This window comes from Triturus cristatus, chromosome 4_1 (genome assembly GCF_964204655.1).
Source record: "Triturus cristatus chromosome 4_1, aTriCri1.1, whole genome shotgun sequence".
Classification (NCBI taxonomy): Eukaryota; Metazoa; Chordata; class Amphibia; order Caudata; family Salamandridae; genus Triturus; species Triturus cristatus.
Genome location: NC_140585.1, coordinates 731,766,527 through 731,785,328, shown reverse-complemented (window position 1 = coordinate 731,785,328; position 18,802 = coordinate 731,766,527). Strand labels below are relative to the sequence as shown.

Below are 18,802 nucleotides of genomic sequence, written 5' to 3'. Positions count from 1 at the left end.
GCAGAGGTAGGTACCTTTGACCAAATAGGGGCCCTTGCATCTAGTCAGGGTAAGGGGATGCACTCCTAAAATAACCCCTGCTCACCCCGTTGGTAGCTTGGCCCGAGTAGGCAGGCTTATCTCAGAGGCAGTGTGTAAAGCATTTGTGAACACATACAGTAATACAGTGACAACACTACAGATGGACACCACACAGGTTGTATTATAAAAATAAGTATCTTTACATAGACTTAACACAAGACCACAAATGACAAAAATCCACAATACTATACTTTAAAAATGGTAGAAATAGCTTAGTTCTCTTTAGATGGTAAATGCGACACTTAGCGTTCAATGTACCTTTGGATGCGTAACGCGATACAAACAAAAGAGTTGCAGGGAAGGTGATGCGTCGGTTCCTTACACGCAAGAACGGTAATGCGTCGGTTCCTTGCTTCGGGGGAGGTGATGCGTCGGATCCTTACTGCTGCGTAGGGGACGGTGATGCGTCGGTTCCTTACTGGAGAGGAGGTGATGTGTCGGTTCTTCACCGCGTGGGGAGGTGATGCATCGGTTTCTTACTGCGCTTCTGTGGCGATGCGACTAGCAACACCGCAATGCGATGATGACCAGGTGCAATGAACAAAAATGGCGTCTTCTTGATGTTGCGATAACGAAGGGGTGATGCGTGCACGCCCGATGGCCGTGTGGCGACTCGGTGAATCTTCTTGAGCCGCGACAGGCCCTGCAACACGCTTCTCTGGTGATGCGACGGCGACACTCTTCTCCAGTTATGCGGGGCGCTTCAGCGATGCGATGGCGACCGCGGTGACACGCTTCTTCAGCGATTCGTCAGCTGCTGTGGCAGCGACACGCTTCTCCAGTGATGCGATGGGGTCTGCTGCGACGGCGACACTCTTCTCCGGTGATGCGAGGCGCTTCGGTGATGTGATGGCGAAAGCGGCAGCGGCGGCACGCTTTCTTGGCGATGCGACGACAACTGCTGCGGCGGCGACACGCTTGTTCGTCTTGAGTCATGCTCCCAGCGACACGCAGTCTCTCAGAAGGCCCAGCTCAACAGCAGACACTTCAGATTCCCAGCAAGGGAACTCAGGGGAGCTGGTTGGTGAAGTCTAGTATCCCTGAGACTTCAGGGAGGAGGCAAGCTCTAGTTCAAGCCCTTGGAGATCTTCTTACAAGTTGATAAAAGTAGCACAAAGTCCTTTCGCCTTTCTTTGGCAATCAGGTAACCACTGCAGGCCAATCCTCAAACAGCACACAGCATAGGGATAGTCTCCTCCTGCAGTCTCTCTCTCTGGTTCCTCTCGTCAGCAAAGGTCCTTCTTGTTTCCCAGAAGTGATCTAAAGTCTTGGGGTCTGGGCCCCAGTATTTATACTCATATTCTCTTTGTTCTCTGAAGACAGAGAGACCTTTGCCTAGTCCAAACCAGTTCTGGTCAGTCTTGGAGTACTTTGTTTTCAGGACTCCTTCTTTCCTTTGAAAGTGTGGGCCAGGGACATCAGACACACACACCATGAGGTGGGGCCAGCATTGTGGAAGGCAGGCACAGCCCTATTCAGGTCCCAGGTGCAACTCCTCCCACCACTCTACATGCAGATCTCTCTATTCAGCCTTCTGCTGACTCACCCTGTCTCCTGGAATCCCCCAGCTTCTGTCACTCAAACTCCAGACAAGGAATACACAACCTAGCAGAGGCAGGCTTGGATAGTTAGGCAAGAAAATACCTACTTTCTAAAAGTGGTAATTTTAAACACAGAAGGTTAAAACCAACTTCACTAAAATATGTATTTTATCATTCTGAGTTCAGGCATACTAAACTCTAATTTCTACCATGTTCCCTGGGTCAGTTAGGATTATAGGATGTTATAATCAAACTGCCCATTCTGGCCTATGGGGAACAGGTAGCCTTGCATTAGTGAAAAACAAAAATGGCTGTAATTCAATATTAGGATATGCCGCACACACCAGGGCATGTCCTACCTTATACTTACAATGCACCCTGCCCTTGGGCCTACTTTAGGGGTGTCTGATATGAAGAAAAGGGAAGGTTTAGGGACTGGCAAGTAGCGGCACTTGCCCAGTCAGCATGGCAGTCACAGACTGCACACAGGCTCTGCAATGGCAGGCCTGAGACAGACTTTACAAGCCCAAAGCATCTAAAACCAGCAAAAACATTTGAGGCAATAGCAAAAAATGGAAGGGAGACCCATATCAATGGTGCCAGGTCTAACACGTGTCCCCTCCAGCTGAAATGTGGGGAAAACTACCCTACCTCCTGGGATTTCTCATCACTAAGGCGGAAAAATCTGGACAGACCATCAGCATTGACGTGTTCTGTACCAGGGCAGTGTTTCACCGTGAAGTCCATCCCCTGTAGGGAATTGGACCACCTCAACAGCTTTGGATTCTCACCCCTTTTCTGCATCAACCATCTGAGGTCTGTTTGAACCCGGAAGTGAGTCCCAAACAGGTATGGTCTCAACTTCTTTAGTGCCCAGACCACAACAAATGCCTCACGCTCAATCGCACCCCACCTCTGTTCCTGTTTAAGTAACCTCCTACTGAGGAAGGCTACAGGTTGGTCTAGGTACTCCTCATTCATCTGTGACAAAACAGCATCCACACCATGCTCTGAAGCATCTGTTTGAACGATAAACTCTTTTGAGAAGTTGGGTGCCAGGAGCACGGGCGCAGTGCACATGGCAGTCTTCAGGGCATCAAAAGCTTTCTGACAGGTGTCAGTCCAAATCACTCTCTTGGGCTGATTCCTGGAAGTCAGCTCTGTCACGGGGGCAACAATGCTGCCATACCCCATTACACTCCTGTAATACCCAGTGAGTCCTAAAAGGCTCTCACCTATGTCTGGGTCTTGGGCGGGGGGGGGTTCCCAAACCAGGATGGTCTCAATCTTGGGCTGTAGGGGCGCCACCTGGCCGCACCCAACTTGGTGTCCCAAGTACATCACGGAACACTGCCCGTTCTGGCACTTACTCGCCTTGATCGTGAGGCCTGCTCCCCACAGCGCCATCAACACTTCCCAGAGGTGGCGCAGATGTTCTTCCTGCAATGCACTGCACTGCAATGTCATCCAGGTAGGTGGCACTGAACTCTTCCAGTCCAGCCAACACCTGGTTGACCAACCTCCGAAAGGTGACAGGGGCATTCTTCATCCTAAAGGGCATAACTCGGAACTGGTAGAGCCCATCAGGTGTGGAGAATGCTGAAATCTCTCTTGCCCCATCAGTCAAGGCGATCTGCCAGTACCCAGACGTTAAGTCAAACGTGCTGAGGTACCGTGCAGCCCCTAACCGATCTATGAGCTCATCAGCTCTGGGGATGGGGTGCGCGTCAGTCCTGGTGACTGGATTGAGTCCTCGGTAGTCCACACAGAACCACAGTTCTGGTGTGACACCCGTTGCGGCAGCCTTTGGGACCAAGGCCACTGGGCTGGCCCAAGGACTGTTCGAGGACTCAATCACCCCTAATGCAAGCATCTTGGAGACCTCCTCCTTGATGCAAGCTCTCAGTCTGTCAGTTACTCTGTAAGTTTTGTGCTTAACAGGAGGACTGTCTCCAGTGTCCACATCATGGATGCACCAATCAGTGACACTGGGAATCGGGGAGAACAGATCAGAAAACTGTCCCAGCAACTGGTGACAGTCATTCTGTTGCTCCGGGGTCAGGGTGGAAGAGAGGGTTACACCATCCACTGACCCATCTTGCTCTGTCGCAGATAGGAGGTCAGGAAGAGGCTCCGTCTCCCCCTCCATTCCAGCATCTGTCGCTAAGAGCATGCCCACTTCGGACCTCTCTAAGTGGGGCTTCAGGCGGTTGACATGCAGGACCCGCAAGGGGTTCCTGGGAGACCGCATGTCCACCAAGTAGGTGACAGGACTCTTGCGCTCCACCACCTCAAATGGTCCGGTCCAGTTATCCTGGAGCGCACAGGGCTCCACGGGGGCCATGACCCACACTTTCTGACCAGGCTGAAGCTCAACCAGAGTGGCATTCTGGTCATACCACCGCTTCATTTCCTCCTGGCTGGCTTCCAGATTCGCCTCAGCGAGTTGTCTGAATCGCCTAGTCTGATTTCTGAAGGCCAGCATGTAACTATATACATCCTGGGGAGGTTTCCTGGGAGATTGCTCCCAGTCTTCCTTGACCAGACCCGGAGGTCCTCTCACTGAGTGGCCATACAGAAGTTCAAAGGGGCTGAACCCTAGGGACTTCTGTGGCACCTCACGGTAAGGAAAGAGAAGGCATGGTAAGAGGATGTCCCACATACACCTCATGGGTTCCTCAAGACCCATAATCATGCCTTTGAGGGTCCGGTTGAACCTTTCAACCAGTCCATTACCTTGGGGGTGGTAAGGAGTGGTGAACTTGTACGTTACACCGCACTCCTGCCACAGGGACTTCATATACTTGGAAATTAAGTTTGTACCTTGGTCAGACACCACCTCTCTGGGAAACCCCACACGGGATAAAATCCTCATCGGTGCACGTACCACCACGGGGGCCATCACTGTCCTGAGCGTGATGGCTTCCGGGTACCGGGCGGCATGGTACACCAAGACAAGGATGAACCTGTTGCCCATGGCTGTCTTGGGGTCCATTGGCCCCACAATGTCAATACCCACCCGTTCAAAGGGGGTGCTGAACACAGGGAATGGCTGGAGAGGAGCCTTTTGCTTCCTCCCACTCTTTCCACTTGCGTGGCAAGTCTGACAGGTCCTGCAGTGAGTATCTGAACTCTTGCGCATTTGGGGCCAATAAAAGATGGGTGACAAGCCTTTCAAAGGTCTTGTCCTGCCCCAAATGTCCTGCTAACGGCACATCATGAGCCAGCCCCAGTAGGAAGGCTCTGAAGCGCTGGGGTACCACCAGCACACGGGCTGACCCAGGTTCAGCAACCTTGGGCTCACTATACAGGAGGCCATTCTCCCAGTAGATCCAATGTGACCCGGACTGATCACCTGCTGCCTGGTTTGCCTCTTGTTGCTGCAAACCCAGAAGAGAAGGGCACTTGTTCTGCTCCTCACAGAACTCTTCCCTGTAGGGTCCTCCTTCCTGCTGCCAATGGGTCAGCTCAGGCAGGTCCCCCAGTTCAGTGACCTGTTCCCCTGTAGGTTCCAGGGCCTCCCACCTCAGGGTCTGCCTCCTCCTGGACCGTGGGATCTGTGGGGGTGGGTTTCCCGCGCTCCAGGCCTTTTCTCTTCAAGGCAGGTACCTGGGCCATTCTTTCAGGCTCCCGGTTCTCTTGAACACCCTTACTGGCTGTCATAGACCGAGTGGTCACGCATGCCCACTCAGGCAGACCCAACATCTCCAAATGAGCACTTCGCTCCACCTTAGCCCAAGGGGAGCTCTCCAAATCGTTACCCAACCGACAATCAACCGGCATGGCTGGCCTCACAGCTACTTGAAGAGTCCCTGAGACGCCCCCCCACCCCCCCAACTGAAAGGGAACTTGAGCTACCTTGCAGTGGCTCTCTGTGTTGTCAGTGGCAACAACTGGGTAAAATGCGTTGGGGACAACCTGCTCCTCAGACACCAGCCGACAGCTGACAGCTGTCACACTGGCTCCGGTGTCTCTCAGAGCCTCCACCCTTTGGCCCTTGATGGTCACCCACTGCCTATACTTCTTAGTATTATTAGGCAGCTGGGTCCTGGGGACCACCTCACAGTCTCCTAAAGAGACTAGCGACATCTATGTGTGACCCCACCCACCTTGGGCACCCATCTCCTCCCCCAGGGCTACACTAGTCAACTGCCGGGGCGCTGCACCAGTGGGTGGTGTCTTCCCAAACTGGGGACATGTAGGATCCCATGAACCGTGCCCCACTAGGCCACACTTAGGGGCCCTCTTTGAACAGGTTTACCTGTCGGGCCCCTTGCTTCTTTTCAGGGGGAGGCTGGGGACCTTTCCCTTGGTTCCCTTGGGAATTACTTTGGGGCCCTTTCTGGAACTCCCTCTGTTTACCCTTGTCCCCCCCACTCTTCTGCTGGGGACCTGCCTATCCATGGCAGAGTCTCCCACGTGACCCTTGTGGACCCGGGTGCTCACCCAGCGTCCGCCTCCTCAGCAAGTTTTCTAGGGTTGGTCAGCCTACTATCAATCAGGTGCTGGCGTAACTCTGGAAAACAATTACTTGACAAGTGCTCCCATGCAATTAAATCAAAGAGCACCTCAAAATCATTCACTTTGCGACCCTTCACCCAACCATCCAATGCTCTGCAGAAAAAAGTTACATATTCTACCCATGTACTGCCCTCTAACCTTTTGCAACTCCTGAACCTCTGCCTATACAGTTCAGGGGTCAACCCATACCTGGACATCATTGCATCTTTCATGTGGCTATAAGAATTGTGGACTTCAGAGGGCAAGTCCAACAAGGTATCCCGCCCCTCACTAAGGACCCACCCTCACAACCCTGCACCCCAATCCATCTCAGGGACCCGGTGGGAGGACATGGCTACCTCATAGGCCTCGAACCACTGCCCAATGTCATCATTTTTATAAAACTCTTTCACCACATCCTTAGGGATATACACTCTTGCTTCTACAGGCACGGACGGTGTGCTGCCACCAGAGGGAGTAAACTCTAAGCTCCTCGCTTTCAACTCCAACTCCCTCAAACTTCTCTCATGCTCCATTTCCATCCTCTTTTCCTCTAGGGCCAATTTCTTATTCTCTAACTGCCCATTCAACTTGAGCTTGGTCAGCTCCATCTCATGCATCCTACTCTTCTCCCTGCCCTCCAGCTCCTCTGGGGACAGGCCCTTGACAGAAACACTGCTACCTGTCGGGGATGGTACTCTCCTCCCCCCTGGATCCCATGGCCCTTCCAGCTGCTCCTCTGCATCCTCAGCCCCCTCCACATGTTTATTTCCGGACTGCAGTGACAGCAGGCACTTCGATGTGCGCTGCTCACTTCTCACTAGTGGAGAAGTTACGGCATGATGTCATGCCAGGTGAGCGTTGTAGGGAAGGGAGATCCTTTAAAGAGAGTAATTTTCTCTCTGGATTTCCCTGCAAAATACAAGTCGGACGGCACACTATGCTAAGCACAGATTTTTAGCCTAAGTGTTTTTAAGCCACGCCCCAATTACATTGGCCACGCCCCTTTGAGAGACCCTCCAGTTTTTTCATCCCACTTAAAGCCCTGCTTAGAACCATCTACAGCACAAAGAGGAGGCAATAAGAGACCAGACAGAGGTCACCAGTCCAGAGAGAACTGCTGGGAGCTACCACACTGTAATGTTAGCAGCACAAGAAGAACCTTCTGGGTATAATAATACTGTAACATAATAATAATAATGAGTGAATATGGAGCTGCTATTTAGTTCAGGGTTTCTTCTAATAACGGCTATGGCTGTGTAGAGGGACATGTCTGGGAACATACAGGGCACTCTTCTGAGAACTCTCGGGCACATTCATCACAAGGGGCGCAGCCATCTTGAATCTTTAGGGATCAATCAAGAAAGGCAATTCTGTGAGAAACCTTTGGACACCTTTCTAGTGCTCGCAGGAAGGTACTGTGGGAAATATCAGGGAACCAGCTTCAATCCCGCTAGGGTGTTACCGTGAGAAACCACGGGGCACCATCTCCAACGAACACAGGCCTCAGGGCACCCTCTCCACTGCTGACCGGCACTACTGTGAAAAACATCAGGGCACCTTCCCCACTGCTGACGACTCCTCCCGAAAGAAACCTCAGGGCACCTTCCCCACTATTGACGAGTCCTCCAGAGAGAAACCTCAGGGCACCTTCCCCACTGCTGACGAGTCCTCCCGAGAGAAACCTCAGGGCACCTTCTCCACTGCTGATCGGCACTACTGTGAGAAACCTCAGGGCACCTTCTCCACTGCTACCCAGCCTTACTGTGAGAAACTCAGGACACCTTCTCCAGAGCTGACAGGCCTTGCTCTGTACACTTCAGGGCACCCTGTCCAGTGCTAAACATTGAGAAACCGCTGGGCCCTTCTCCAGTGCTCACAGCCCCTGCTGTAAGAAACCAGGCCTTTCTCCAGTGCTGAGAGGAAGGTGCTGTGAGAAACATCTGCATGGACAGACATTGTTCTGGTGTACCTCTGAGCATCTGCACCAGCATAGGGCACTGCTGGGAGAAACCATTTGGCTTTGGGCATTCTCACTAACGTGGGGCACTGTGATGAGAGGAAACTCAGGTCGCCTTTGCCAATACAGACAGAACCCTGCCTTTCACAATAGAGCCTTTGCAGCGCTTGGGCCTCACCTGCCAACAGACCCTTCGACCACCTGTCATCATCACGCGCCTGCATTTACATGCAGCAGGCAGGACGCCAATCTGGAGACTTAGCGTGCTGCCCGCCACCGGGTGTCCTTATTGGCTGTTATGTACCAGAGGAGTGCGCGCGCGCTGCGCCATCACTGCCTGTTTTTTATAATTAGTACTTGTCGTGGGTTCGTCGCTGGCACGACGCCTGGTAGTGAGTTAATACCGGTTAAAGTTTCATCGGTGTCTTCCGGTGACTCACTCGCTGATGCAGCGCATGGCTGCAGCAGTCATCGTGTCCTATGCAGATGCGCTCTGCACTGTTATTATGCTGCCAGGGAGGAAGAAAGAACGACTATTTAGCTGGCCTACGAGGTGGGGGTGTGCGCGGGAGCGGGACGGGGCTCCGGAGCCAGTTGGAGCCCGCTGGCGTGGGTGTGCTTGCAGGTGACTCCTCTTCCTTTTGAGCGAGTGGGTGAGGGGTGGCATGGAATGTGGTTGGAGAAGACGGGACACCACAAAGCCACGTCTTGACAAGAGGAATCTTTTACCGCAAGGAGGTGCAGTGTAATGCTTTATAGCTGGGCTATCACACATAAAACTAGTGTTGGGCGCAGCTCTGTTCCTGGTGACGAGCGTGGGGAAGCCCTCGTGGCTGGGGCCAATCCCAGCGCGGCTGGGCAGTGACATCTGGGGAATCCCTCGAGGCTGAACCAATACCAGCGCGGCTCGGCGATGACGTTTTCGCAATCTGCGCACTGCAACGCTAGGCGCGAGAGCGCACACGCCACACCGAGACATGTGTTTTGAATTATCGCGCACTCATTTGTGCATGATAATTCAAAACACATTGAGCCTGTGCGGGTAACCGCAACCAATAAGCCATGGGCGGAGCAATGCGCCCGCCTTTGCCCAATTACGTGCAGGCTCGACCGAATAAGTATCTTTATATAGACTTAACACAATACCACAAACGACAAAAATCCACAGTACTCTACTTTAAAATGGTAGAAATAGCTTAGTTCTCTTTAGATGGTAAATGAGACACTTAGCGTTCAATGTACCAGTGGATGCTTAACGCGATACAAACAAAAGAGTTGCAGTGAAGGTGATGCGTCGGTTCCTTACATGCAAGAACGGTGATACGTCGGTTCCTTGCTTCGGGGGAGGTGATGCTTCGGTTCCCTACTGCTGCGTAGGGGACGGTGATGGGTCGGTTCCTTACCGGAAAGGAGGTGATGCGTCGGATATTCACCGCATGGGGAGGTGATGCGTCGGTTTCTTACTGCGCTTCTGTGGCGATGCAACTAGCAAAGCCTTGATGCGATGACGACCTGGTGCAATGAACAAAAATGGCGTCTTCTTGATGTTGCGAGAACGAAGGGGTGATGCGTGCACGCCCGATGGCCGTGCTGCGACTCGGTGAATCTTCTTGAGCCGCGACAGGCCCTGCAAAATGCTTCTCTGGTGATACGACGGCTTCTGTTGCGATGGCGACACTCTTCTCCAATGGCAGGCCTGAGACAGACTTTACAAGCTGCTTCTGTGGGTGGCCCAAGCAGTGCTGCAAGCCCACCAGCAGCATTTGATTTACAAGCCCTGGGCACACGCAGTGCACTGTACTAGAGTCTGACAAGTAAACCAAATAAGGCAATCATGGAGTCACTAATCCATACATCAATTTACCATAGGGCGCACTTGCACTGTGGCGCTACATAGCAGTGGCACAGTGCCCAAAGCATCTAAAACCAGCAAAAACATATGAGGCAAGGGCAAAAAATGGAAGGGAGACCCACGCCAATGGTGCCTGGTCTAACACATACTATAATAATACACCACAAAAACAACACAACTATGTAACAATAGCACAGCAACAACTATGTAACAATAGCACAACAACACAACACGCCAATAAAATTCGTTAAAATACAGTGATCACACAGCAATTCATCACTCAAGTGTAATACAATGGACCAACACCTCACAACCCAATAATACAGCACAAAACAAAGCAACTGAAATCGACATTTTTGCTCTGTTGTATTGTGCAGTGTTCGGTTTTATTGCTTTGAACTAAGTAATTTTCTTGTGCTGTGTTGTTATGCTCTGTAGTTACTTCAGACACATCTACAGTTGTGTGGCTATATAGCTACCCAATTGCAACACATTATCTTACAGTTTCAGTGACAAACAGCCATTTACTATTTACTACTTTAATGTATTAACTAATTACGTAATGTAATATAATTTACTACTTACCACTGCTTCAGGTCATCAGCTAATTAAGGAACCAGTCAACACAAACTCTGACATGGACAACACCTTAAATTAACACTTCTAGTGCTCACTTTGTGATCCAGTCCTTGATTTTCAGACCTTGTTTGGGAGAACCTTTTTCCTCCAGCAAAAACTGATGGACATCTCACTTTATGCACCAATCCACTACCTTTTGATTTTGCTAAATCTTCTGCTAAGTTGCTGAAAGCGATACAGCATTCCACACTGCTACTTATGTGTTCGGGCTACCAGTGGGAGTCTAAGTCAGCACACTCTGACTGTCACACATATCAAATATTATTAGATTCTCAGTGTCTGAAAGTCCATATAATGAAGGATACAATCGAAAAATATTTTCAATTGAGGATGAAAGCCTACAATTATTGCAACCCACAATAAAGTAATCCGATCTGGAATCCTTGCTCTTTTACAGATCCTATCTAGTGCACCTGAACTAAAGAACATGAAAAACTGTTTAAGCTGCTGAATATCTTGCTTTTCATAGAAGAAAATGATGTATGAGGTTTTGGAATTGTTACTGTTTTATCAACATTCAGTTCTCTTGTTCGAAGTGATGTCACCAATGGTTTCAAAACCTTGGTGAGGCACCAACGAGCCAAACACTGTGCCTTGACTGATGAATGCCTCCAAATTTGAAATCTCACTAGATGGTAGAAGTTCCTGAAGTTTATCACCAGCCAGAGGCCATTCCTTTCTTCACCAGGAATTTGTTGCTTATAAAATTGTCTTGTCTTTCCTAGTGTCCCTTAAAACTGGTCCCTGGTTGTATAACCTACAAAAGACTGTAAAAAGGTTTGTTTGTTAAACAGCGTCACTATTAAGTTTTCTGTTGTATTGCCTGTATCAGAGCATTGATTGTGAACGTTGAGGGATTGTATCTCTTGATGGAGAGTGCTTGCGCAACAGAGCAAACTGTTGACAAGCGAGAACATTTGATGTCCGGTTTGCAAATTGCACACAAAGTATCATGTTTAAACCTAGGGCAATTATATTGATTATATAAGCAAAGTAATCAAAACAAGTACAACATCTAAAAATCACTGAATTAGATGAACAGATGTACAACGTGTTGTGCATAGGTGCCACCACATGCAATTTAAGCGGTGTGTATTATGTTGTCACTTTGAATTATCAGATACATACACCTCTTTGATCTTTCCGTAAATGAGGTAGCAGGGGACAGATAACATAGTTGCTTTCTGGTCAGGGGTAGAGTTTCCATCAGTGGTGTCACTCTTCAACAACAAAAAAAAAGAACTGCAAAAAAACAAAGGCCTGGTGGTTTTCTTGCTGCGGCTCCCACTAACTATACTGTGGATTGTTGACTACATGCGACTCTGTGGATGCCTCTTAAGAGATTAATTTCTTAGATTTTTTTGTTGGCAAATGGAACCATGTATTTGCTTCTTACACTGTTTGTTTTGCAGGAATGCACCCAAGATAATAGAGACATCAGGAGTTCATTTTCAGGTAAACTGTTTCAAGGTATTGCCATTGGGATCTGAGAAGATACTGAGATCAGTTAAGTGATGTATTTGTTTAGGATATTTGCTAAACTGCTTGCTGACATAACAGCAACTGAAAAAGGAAAACAACAATTAAGGAAAATAGAACACATGCTACTTATGTTATAGTAACCAATTTGATTATAGAGCAGTTTTCTAAAGCCTATTACAGCTCATAATTGGTATGATTATACAATGATTAAGAACTTTGTTTTTAGTTTGGTATTTGGATTTTAACTAGTTTGTCATCTCTGTTCTTGTGGACTTGAAATCATTCTGTTTTTACAATGTAGAATTGCGTGTCTCACTCCCCCCCCCCCCCCCTTTCATGATCAGTTACCTCTCTTTTATCTGCCGATGCTTAACTAGGCCAGGGAAAATTCTACTTCTTATGTAGATGCCTTTCTCATCCCTGCACCTCCTTCCACAGGGATATGCCACATCGTTTTTCATGTTACCGTCTTGGATAATTTTTATTTTAATAAAACTGCTGCAGTAGAACAGTTTTACAACTTGTTTAAATGTAATTATGAAATTATATGTTTGTTGCGTGTGCAGCTATAGATACACATGCTCTGCATACTCCTGCCATCTAGTGTTGGGCTCGGACGTGTACGACTTGTTTTTCTTCAAAGAGGTATTTTTGGGTCGCGAGGTATAGTGACTCTTCCTATGACTCGCAATGTACATGGGCATCAGCTCCATTGTTAGTGTTTCCATCCGCCATCGGGTTAGATGTGCTTCACTGGGGCTCTTGAGTCGACGACTTGTGGCGCTCTTCATCGGGGCCTCTTAAGCCTTTCGTTAATGATGGCTTCCTGCAATTCTTTTTTAAATTGCGTTTTGTGGCCCTTTCCTCAGATTCACATCTTCTGGTTTGAAGTTGATGCCCCTCTTGGGCCTATTTCGTAGGGTCCCGTGCCCGACAATGCGAGCACTGTGATGGAAAAAACATGTCCTTTTGCTACTGTCCACAGTGCCATTCCAAGTAGTCCTAGGCAGATCAACACGCAATTTGTAATCTCTGCTTGTCTCTGGAGCATAACGAGGCTTCCAGCTCTGCCTGCCTCTCCTTACACTCAAAAAAGACCATTCGGCTCCCCTTCCCTTGTCTCCTTTTCAACTTTCAATACAAAAATGTAAAAAAAAAAAGAAAAAGGCCGTTCGGAACCGTCCTGATGATCCACTTGCTTGACGTGCCATGGAACAATACTGTGATGATTAAACCCGCAAGATGTTCACGGAAGATGAAGGAGAAACTGAGGTCAAGCAAGTTTAGTTGTGGCCTTCAGCCCAGAACTCGAATCGTTCTCAGACTCAAAGGAGCTAGACCTGCAGCCAATGCTGGGCCACCATCTAGTCACCAACCGCCCCACCGGGTGTCGGGCATCGAGCCCACAATTGGGGACACAGCCTTCTGGGCTACCACTGCATCCCAGCCATGGCCGGCACTGACCTAAGGCTTCAGAGCAGACTCCAATTTCACCCCACCCCCGCTGAGCCAGCTTCTCAAGACCCGGCCCACCTTGATGTCATACACTGATGGGCCCTTTGGAGCTGAAACAATGGTTGACCTCAAAACCGGCCTTTCAGCCAAAACAGCCTTTGGCACCCATTGACCATCCACTGCAGACTCCGAGGATGTGGAGCTGCCGATTCTGCCTTCAGGTGGAGTTGGACTCTCAATGACGAAGAATGCTCTTTTACCCCCAGATGGGGAAAATCACAGCAAAGCCACCACCAAAGGAGCAAAAGACCCTTCCTTGCAAGAGGAAGCTTACTTTTGTTGACCAGCTAGCATCATAGCCCCCCTCCAGCTCCCAAGCTGAAGAAGCATCAAGACTGGGGCACCAGTCTGTTGCCCTGTCGATCTGCTCCTCCTCCCCCAGCTCTTCCACCTCCTCTTTCTCTGCCTCCGCCTCAGCCACCCCAGTTACCTCTGCCTCCTTCCCCGAGAGCTCTACACATTCTTCCTATGTGAAGGAGAGCACTCAAACATCCTTATGGTGCTCCCTATGAGCTGGAGCCCCAGGACGATCCCTTGGGACAATAATAGGGTTGTCCCTGCAGGTAACAACGACCCCAACCTCTACCCTGCTAAGCCATCCCTCCCAACGATACCACCACAATACCACAAGGTTATTCACAGAGTGGCCGATTTTCACAAGGTAGACCGGCACGCCATTGTAGAGGAAGATGACTTCCTGGTAGAAACTCTCTCACACACTCAGCATTCAACACCATTTTTGGCCATGGTTAATGGTATGCTTAAGACTACAAAGGATGTTTTCAAAGACCCTGTCAAAGCTAGAATAATCACCCCAAGGTTTGACAAAAAATATGAGCTCTCCTCCTTTGACCCTCCCTACATCAGAGGTCCGCTCCAGCCAGACTCATTTGTAGTGCACACTGCCTGTAAACAGGCAAAGGTACAGGGTACTGGGAATGCCCTGCTGCCAGACACTAAATGTAAGAAAATGGATGTGGAAGGGAAAAGGATTGCCACACAATCTACAACTCATTGGTGGATCGCCAACTGAGTGGGGTTGTTGTCCAGAAACGAGTGTGCCCAGTAGGACGAAATGGGAGACCTAATCCAGCATCTCCCAGATCAATACAAATAATGGGTACGGGAAAGGCAAACATTCTCCAATACCACAATCAGGTGTGCTCTCAACGTAGCTGACACTGTCGCCATAGGCATTAACTCAAGCGTCTTGATCCAGTGGCATGCTTGGCCTCATGTCTCTGGCTTCAAACCAGAAGTCCAGCAGCATCTGATCAACATGTCCTTTGATGGGGAACACCGCTTGGGGCCTCAAATTGATTAGATGGTCAAAAAAATCAAAAAAGACATGGGAAAGGACACAGACAAAACAATGGGAGCTCTCCAGTCTCCATCACCTGTGTGACTTTGTCACTCACAATTCCATGATGGCACCAAAGCCACTTTGCCAGAGGCCTCCACCTCATACGAGTGACAGCAACATCAGCCACAAGTGACCCAGGGTTATTCCAGGGGTGCCAATAGAGCAGGGATACTCCAAGTACGGTTCGGGCGGCATACGACCCTCCTAACCTTTCATTGTGGCCCCCTGGTGAACAGCAGCATTGGGCTGCTGTTCACAGGACAGAGCAGGAACATTCAAGCTCTGAAACAAACGGGCATACTTTATTAACCCGTTAACTAAAGTTACGGTAAAGAAGAAAAGACGGTGTCTTAAACAACTTAACTTTAGGGACACTTTAGTTTTTAAGACATCTTGCACTAAACATGCAAAAACGTGATACACTTTTTTGATATTTGCAGAGAGTTTTTTATTAACGTGTGAGCGTTTTACCTTAGTACATCAGATTATATCACTGCATTGAGAGGCATTTATTAGCAGGGCTAGTTTTCAAAAATGATCTTGGAAACATTCCATCCACCCAATTCTGAAACAATGCCATTAGTGAACCAAGAGGCAAATCATTTGTCAGGTGCTCCTTGTTGTTATATAATTGCAACACTATTATAGTTTATTAAATAAAACACAAGAGAAGGTTTTGTACAGCACACATCCTGAATCGTATGTTTTAAGGGGCTCTCATATGTGGTAATGAAGAGAGGAGGCAAAGGCGAAATTAACCAATTGTCTAGGATCACACAATTTCGTCAAATGAGGAAGCCAGTACTAATACCATGTTTTCTGGTTTTACATTTTGCAATTCAGCCACCAGATGAGTATCTCCTTCCCTCTCACGTTTTACATTAGAAGTTAATGCTTTGACTTTAATTCTTGGTACATGAGATTAGAGCTTTAGTGACAGACAGAAGTCAGGGGTAGAGGTGGGGCAGCTACGGGAGCCACACCAGCCAAACAGTGACTTCCTCTCCCTTCCCCCTGATCACACAACACCTTTCGGGGAACGTCTGCATTGGTTACTTCCACACACAGGCTTTCTGTGCCCCACACCTCCCAACAGTGATCATCAGGTCTGAGGCCCATTCTGTGTAAACCTAAAGGGGTCCTGTAATAGCGATGTAGGAATTTAAAGTGTACCAAGCGCAGCCTGTAGTTCGGCGACAGTTCCGCCATTTGAGCGCAACAATACTTCCACTGTTCATCAGTCAAAGGGGGCACCAGTTTTGCATCCCATCTGAACCGGGCACCCACAGACACAATCGGGGCATCAGTCTGCATACAGGAGTATAATCAAGGTTTAAGCCTCCGGGGCGACAGAGTGGCCAATATATTCTCCAAAGCCCGTAAGACTGGAGGCTGGGCCGGAAAATCAGCATGTAAAGCCCGACAGGCCAACCGGATTTTATGATATAGAAATGTGACCCCAAATGGTACCTCCGTATTGTCTACCTCATCTGGGGGCGATCTGAACTGTCCATCTGGATATAGATCAGCAAAGGTGCGGATCTCCAGAGTCCGCGCCGCCTTGCCACTGATTTCATCTTTTATGCCGGGTATTAGAGGATTATGCGCAAGTGCAGCAGAAGGTGCATATAGCAGTGGCAGTCCTGCCCTCTTCCGTAACCTTTCCCAAGCCCAACGCAATGTCTCAATGGTGTCGACCTCCTCAAGGGATCGCCTATAAGGTTTGAAAATTGCCACTTGCAATGGTAAGGGCTTGGTAATCGCCCGCTCAATGGCAACATGCGGCTGAAAGGGTTTAGGGTGAACCCAGTAATGTAAATATTGCGCTTGCGCGCAAAGAGCATATAGCTGTACATCAGGCGCACCCAAACCACCCTGTTTGGTGGGCAATATCAACTGCTCCCAGGACAATCTAGCCGGTCCCCCCGCCCAGGCCAACGAAATCAACAAAGACCGCATGGTTTTAAAAAAGGCCTGCGTAAGCACCAGCTGTAGGTTAACAAACAGATATAAAAATGTGGGTAAGACAATCATTTTGGCCAGTGCAATTCTACCCGCCAGGGACAACGGAAGTCTGCGCCACAACGCCACTTTGTCCTCCAACCAGTCCACAGCCGTTCCATAATTCAAAGTCCATAAAGCCTGTATGTCTCTGCTGATCCTAACCCCTAGATATTTTACTTCCGCCCCTTCCCACTTAATTGGAAACTCAGAAGCAACCTGTGTTGTGTTGTCCGTAAGTGGGAATAACATCGATTTGCCCCAGTTGATAGAGATGCCCGAAAGACCACCGAATCTGATAAACTCTCGAAGCACCACATCTAGGTTTTGCAATGGGTTAGTGATATATAAAGTCACGTCGTCTGCATATAGCGATATTGGCAAGCTACGGGCCGCAAACCCAATACCTTTATCTGTATGGTGCTGACGTATTTGAGCAGCGAGGGGCTCCATAGCGATTGCGAATAGCAGTGGAGAAAGCAGACAACCTTGTCTGGTGCCGCGCGTAATTTTAAATGGGGCTGAGATGAGAGTATTGACGCACACCCTAGCCGAAGGACTATTATAAAGCAATTTTATCCAACGTATCAACATGGGCCCGATGCCCATCCGTTCAAGGATCTTAAATAGGAATGGCCATTCTAAGGAATCAAAGGCCTTAGTGGCATCTAGGAACGCGGCTATCGCCTGAGTCTCAGGGTGAAGGTGGTGTATTAAAGAGAACAGCGTACGGAGGTTGTGGGAAGTGGATCTACCCGGTATAAAACCAGATTGATCTGGTAGCGCAATCATGGGAAGTAGGGGCTGCAATTTATTAGCTATTAATTTGGCTAGGATTTTGGCATCAACATTTATAAGGGAGAGAGGTCTGTACGAATCCAGCTCGTACTCAGATTTGCCTGGCTTCAACAGCGTGATAATAATGGCCTTGCGCATCGATATTGGTAGTACCCCAGACTCAAACGCCTCCGCATAAACTGCCAGTAACCGAGGCGCCAGCTCCTCCGCGTATTCCTTATAGAAGGCCGTAGTCAGTCCATCAGGCCCAGGAGCCTTATTTGATGGCGTGGACGAGATTACCTGCTGGACATCTTCGATCGTGATGGGCAAATGCATATATTCTCTGTGCCTATCATTGAACCAGACTAGAGCTATAGGGTCTAAAAAGTCTCCCAGATCTACCGGACATTCCCTTTGTGTGGATGAGTATAAGTCAGCATAAAAGGACGAAAAGACATCAAGGATAGCGGGGGAACCCCGGACTATGGCGCCATCAGGAGTATGCAGCTCGGATATAAACGTCTTGTTACGCGGCGCTTTCAGCAATCCCGCCAAGGTGCGCCCAGGTCTGTCCCCTTCCCCATATCTCCACGCTGCTGCATATTTCCCTAGGAATTTAATCTCTCGGTGTGCTTCCTCCTCATATTCCAACAGTTTCGCCTTCAGATCTGCGCACAACTCGGGCCCTTCCCCCCCGGAAATATACGATCTTCCAGATTCTTGATAGTTGTTTCAATGTTCTCCAAGGTAGTTCTGATCGCTTTAAGGACGCCAGCCTGTCTGGACATGCATTTGCCTCTGATCACCACCTTAAAGGCGTCCCAGAGGGAAGCCTCCGAGTCAACCGAGCCTTCATTTAGTTCGAAATATTCCGCAATATCGGCGCGAAGTTCTTCTTTGAAAGCGTCGTCAAGCAATGCGTGTGGCGGTAGACGCCATGTAAAAGCCCCGCGCTTTGTATGTGGTAGAGACAGTGTCAAATAGCATGGAGCATGGTCCGAAAGGGTACGAGCCAAATACCTCACCCCCACAACCCAGTCAACCATATCTTTAGATAACAACCAATAATCCAATCTGGACCAAGCACC

The 18,802-nt window shown here is 49.1% G+C and overlaps 1 protein-coding gene across 1 annotated transcript in view; it reads left to right on the top strand.

Moving 5' to 3' along the window:
• Positions 1–18,802, top strand: part of WASHC4 (WASH complex subunit 4) — a 987,939-nt gene that overhangs the window by 134,450 nt on the left and 834,687 nt on the right. Inside the window, exon 8 of the mRNA XM_085653223.1 lies at positions 11,986–12,028. Within this exon, the coding sequence (XP_085509349.1) occupies positions 11,986–12,028 (43 nt within the window). The remainder of the gene's footprint in view (positions 1–11,985; positions 12,029–18,802) is intronic.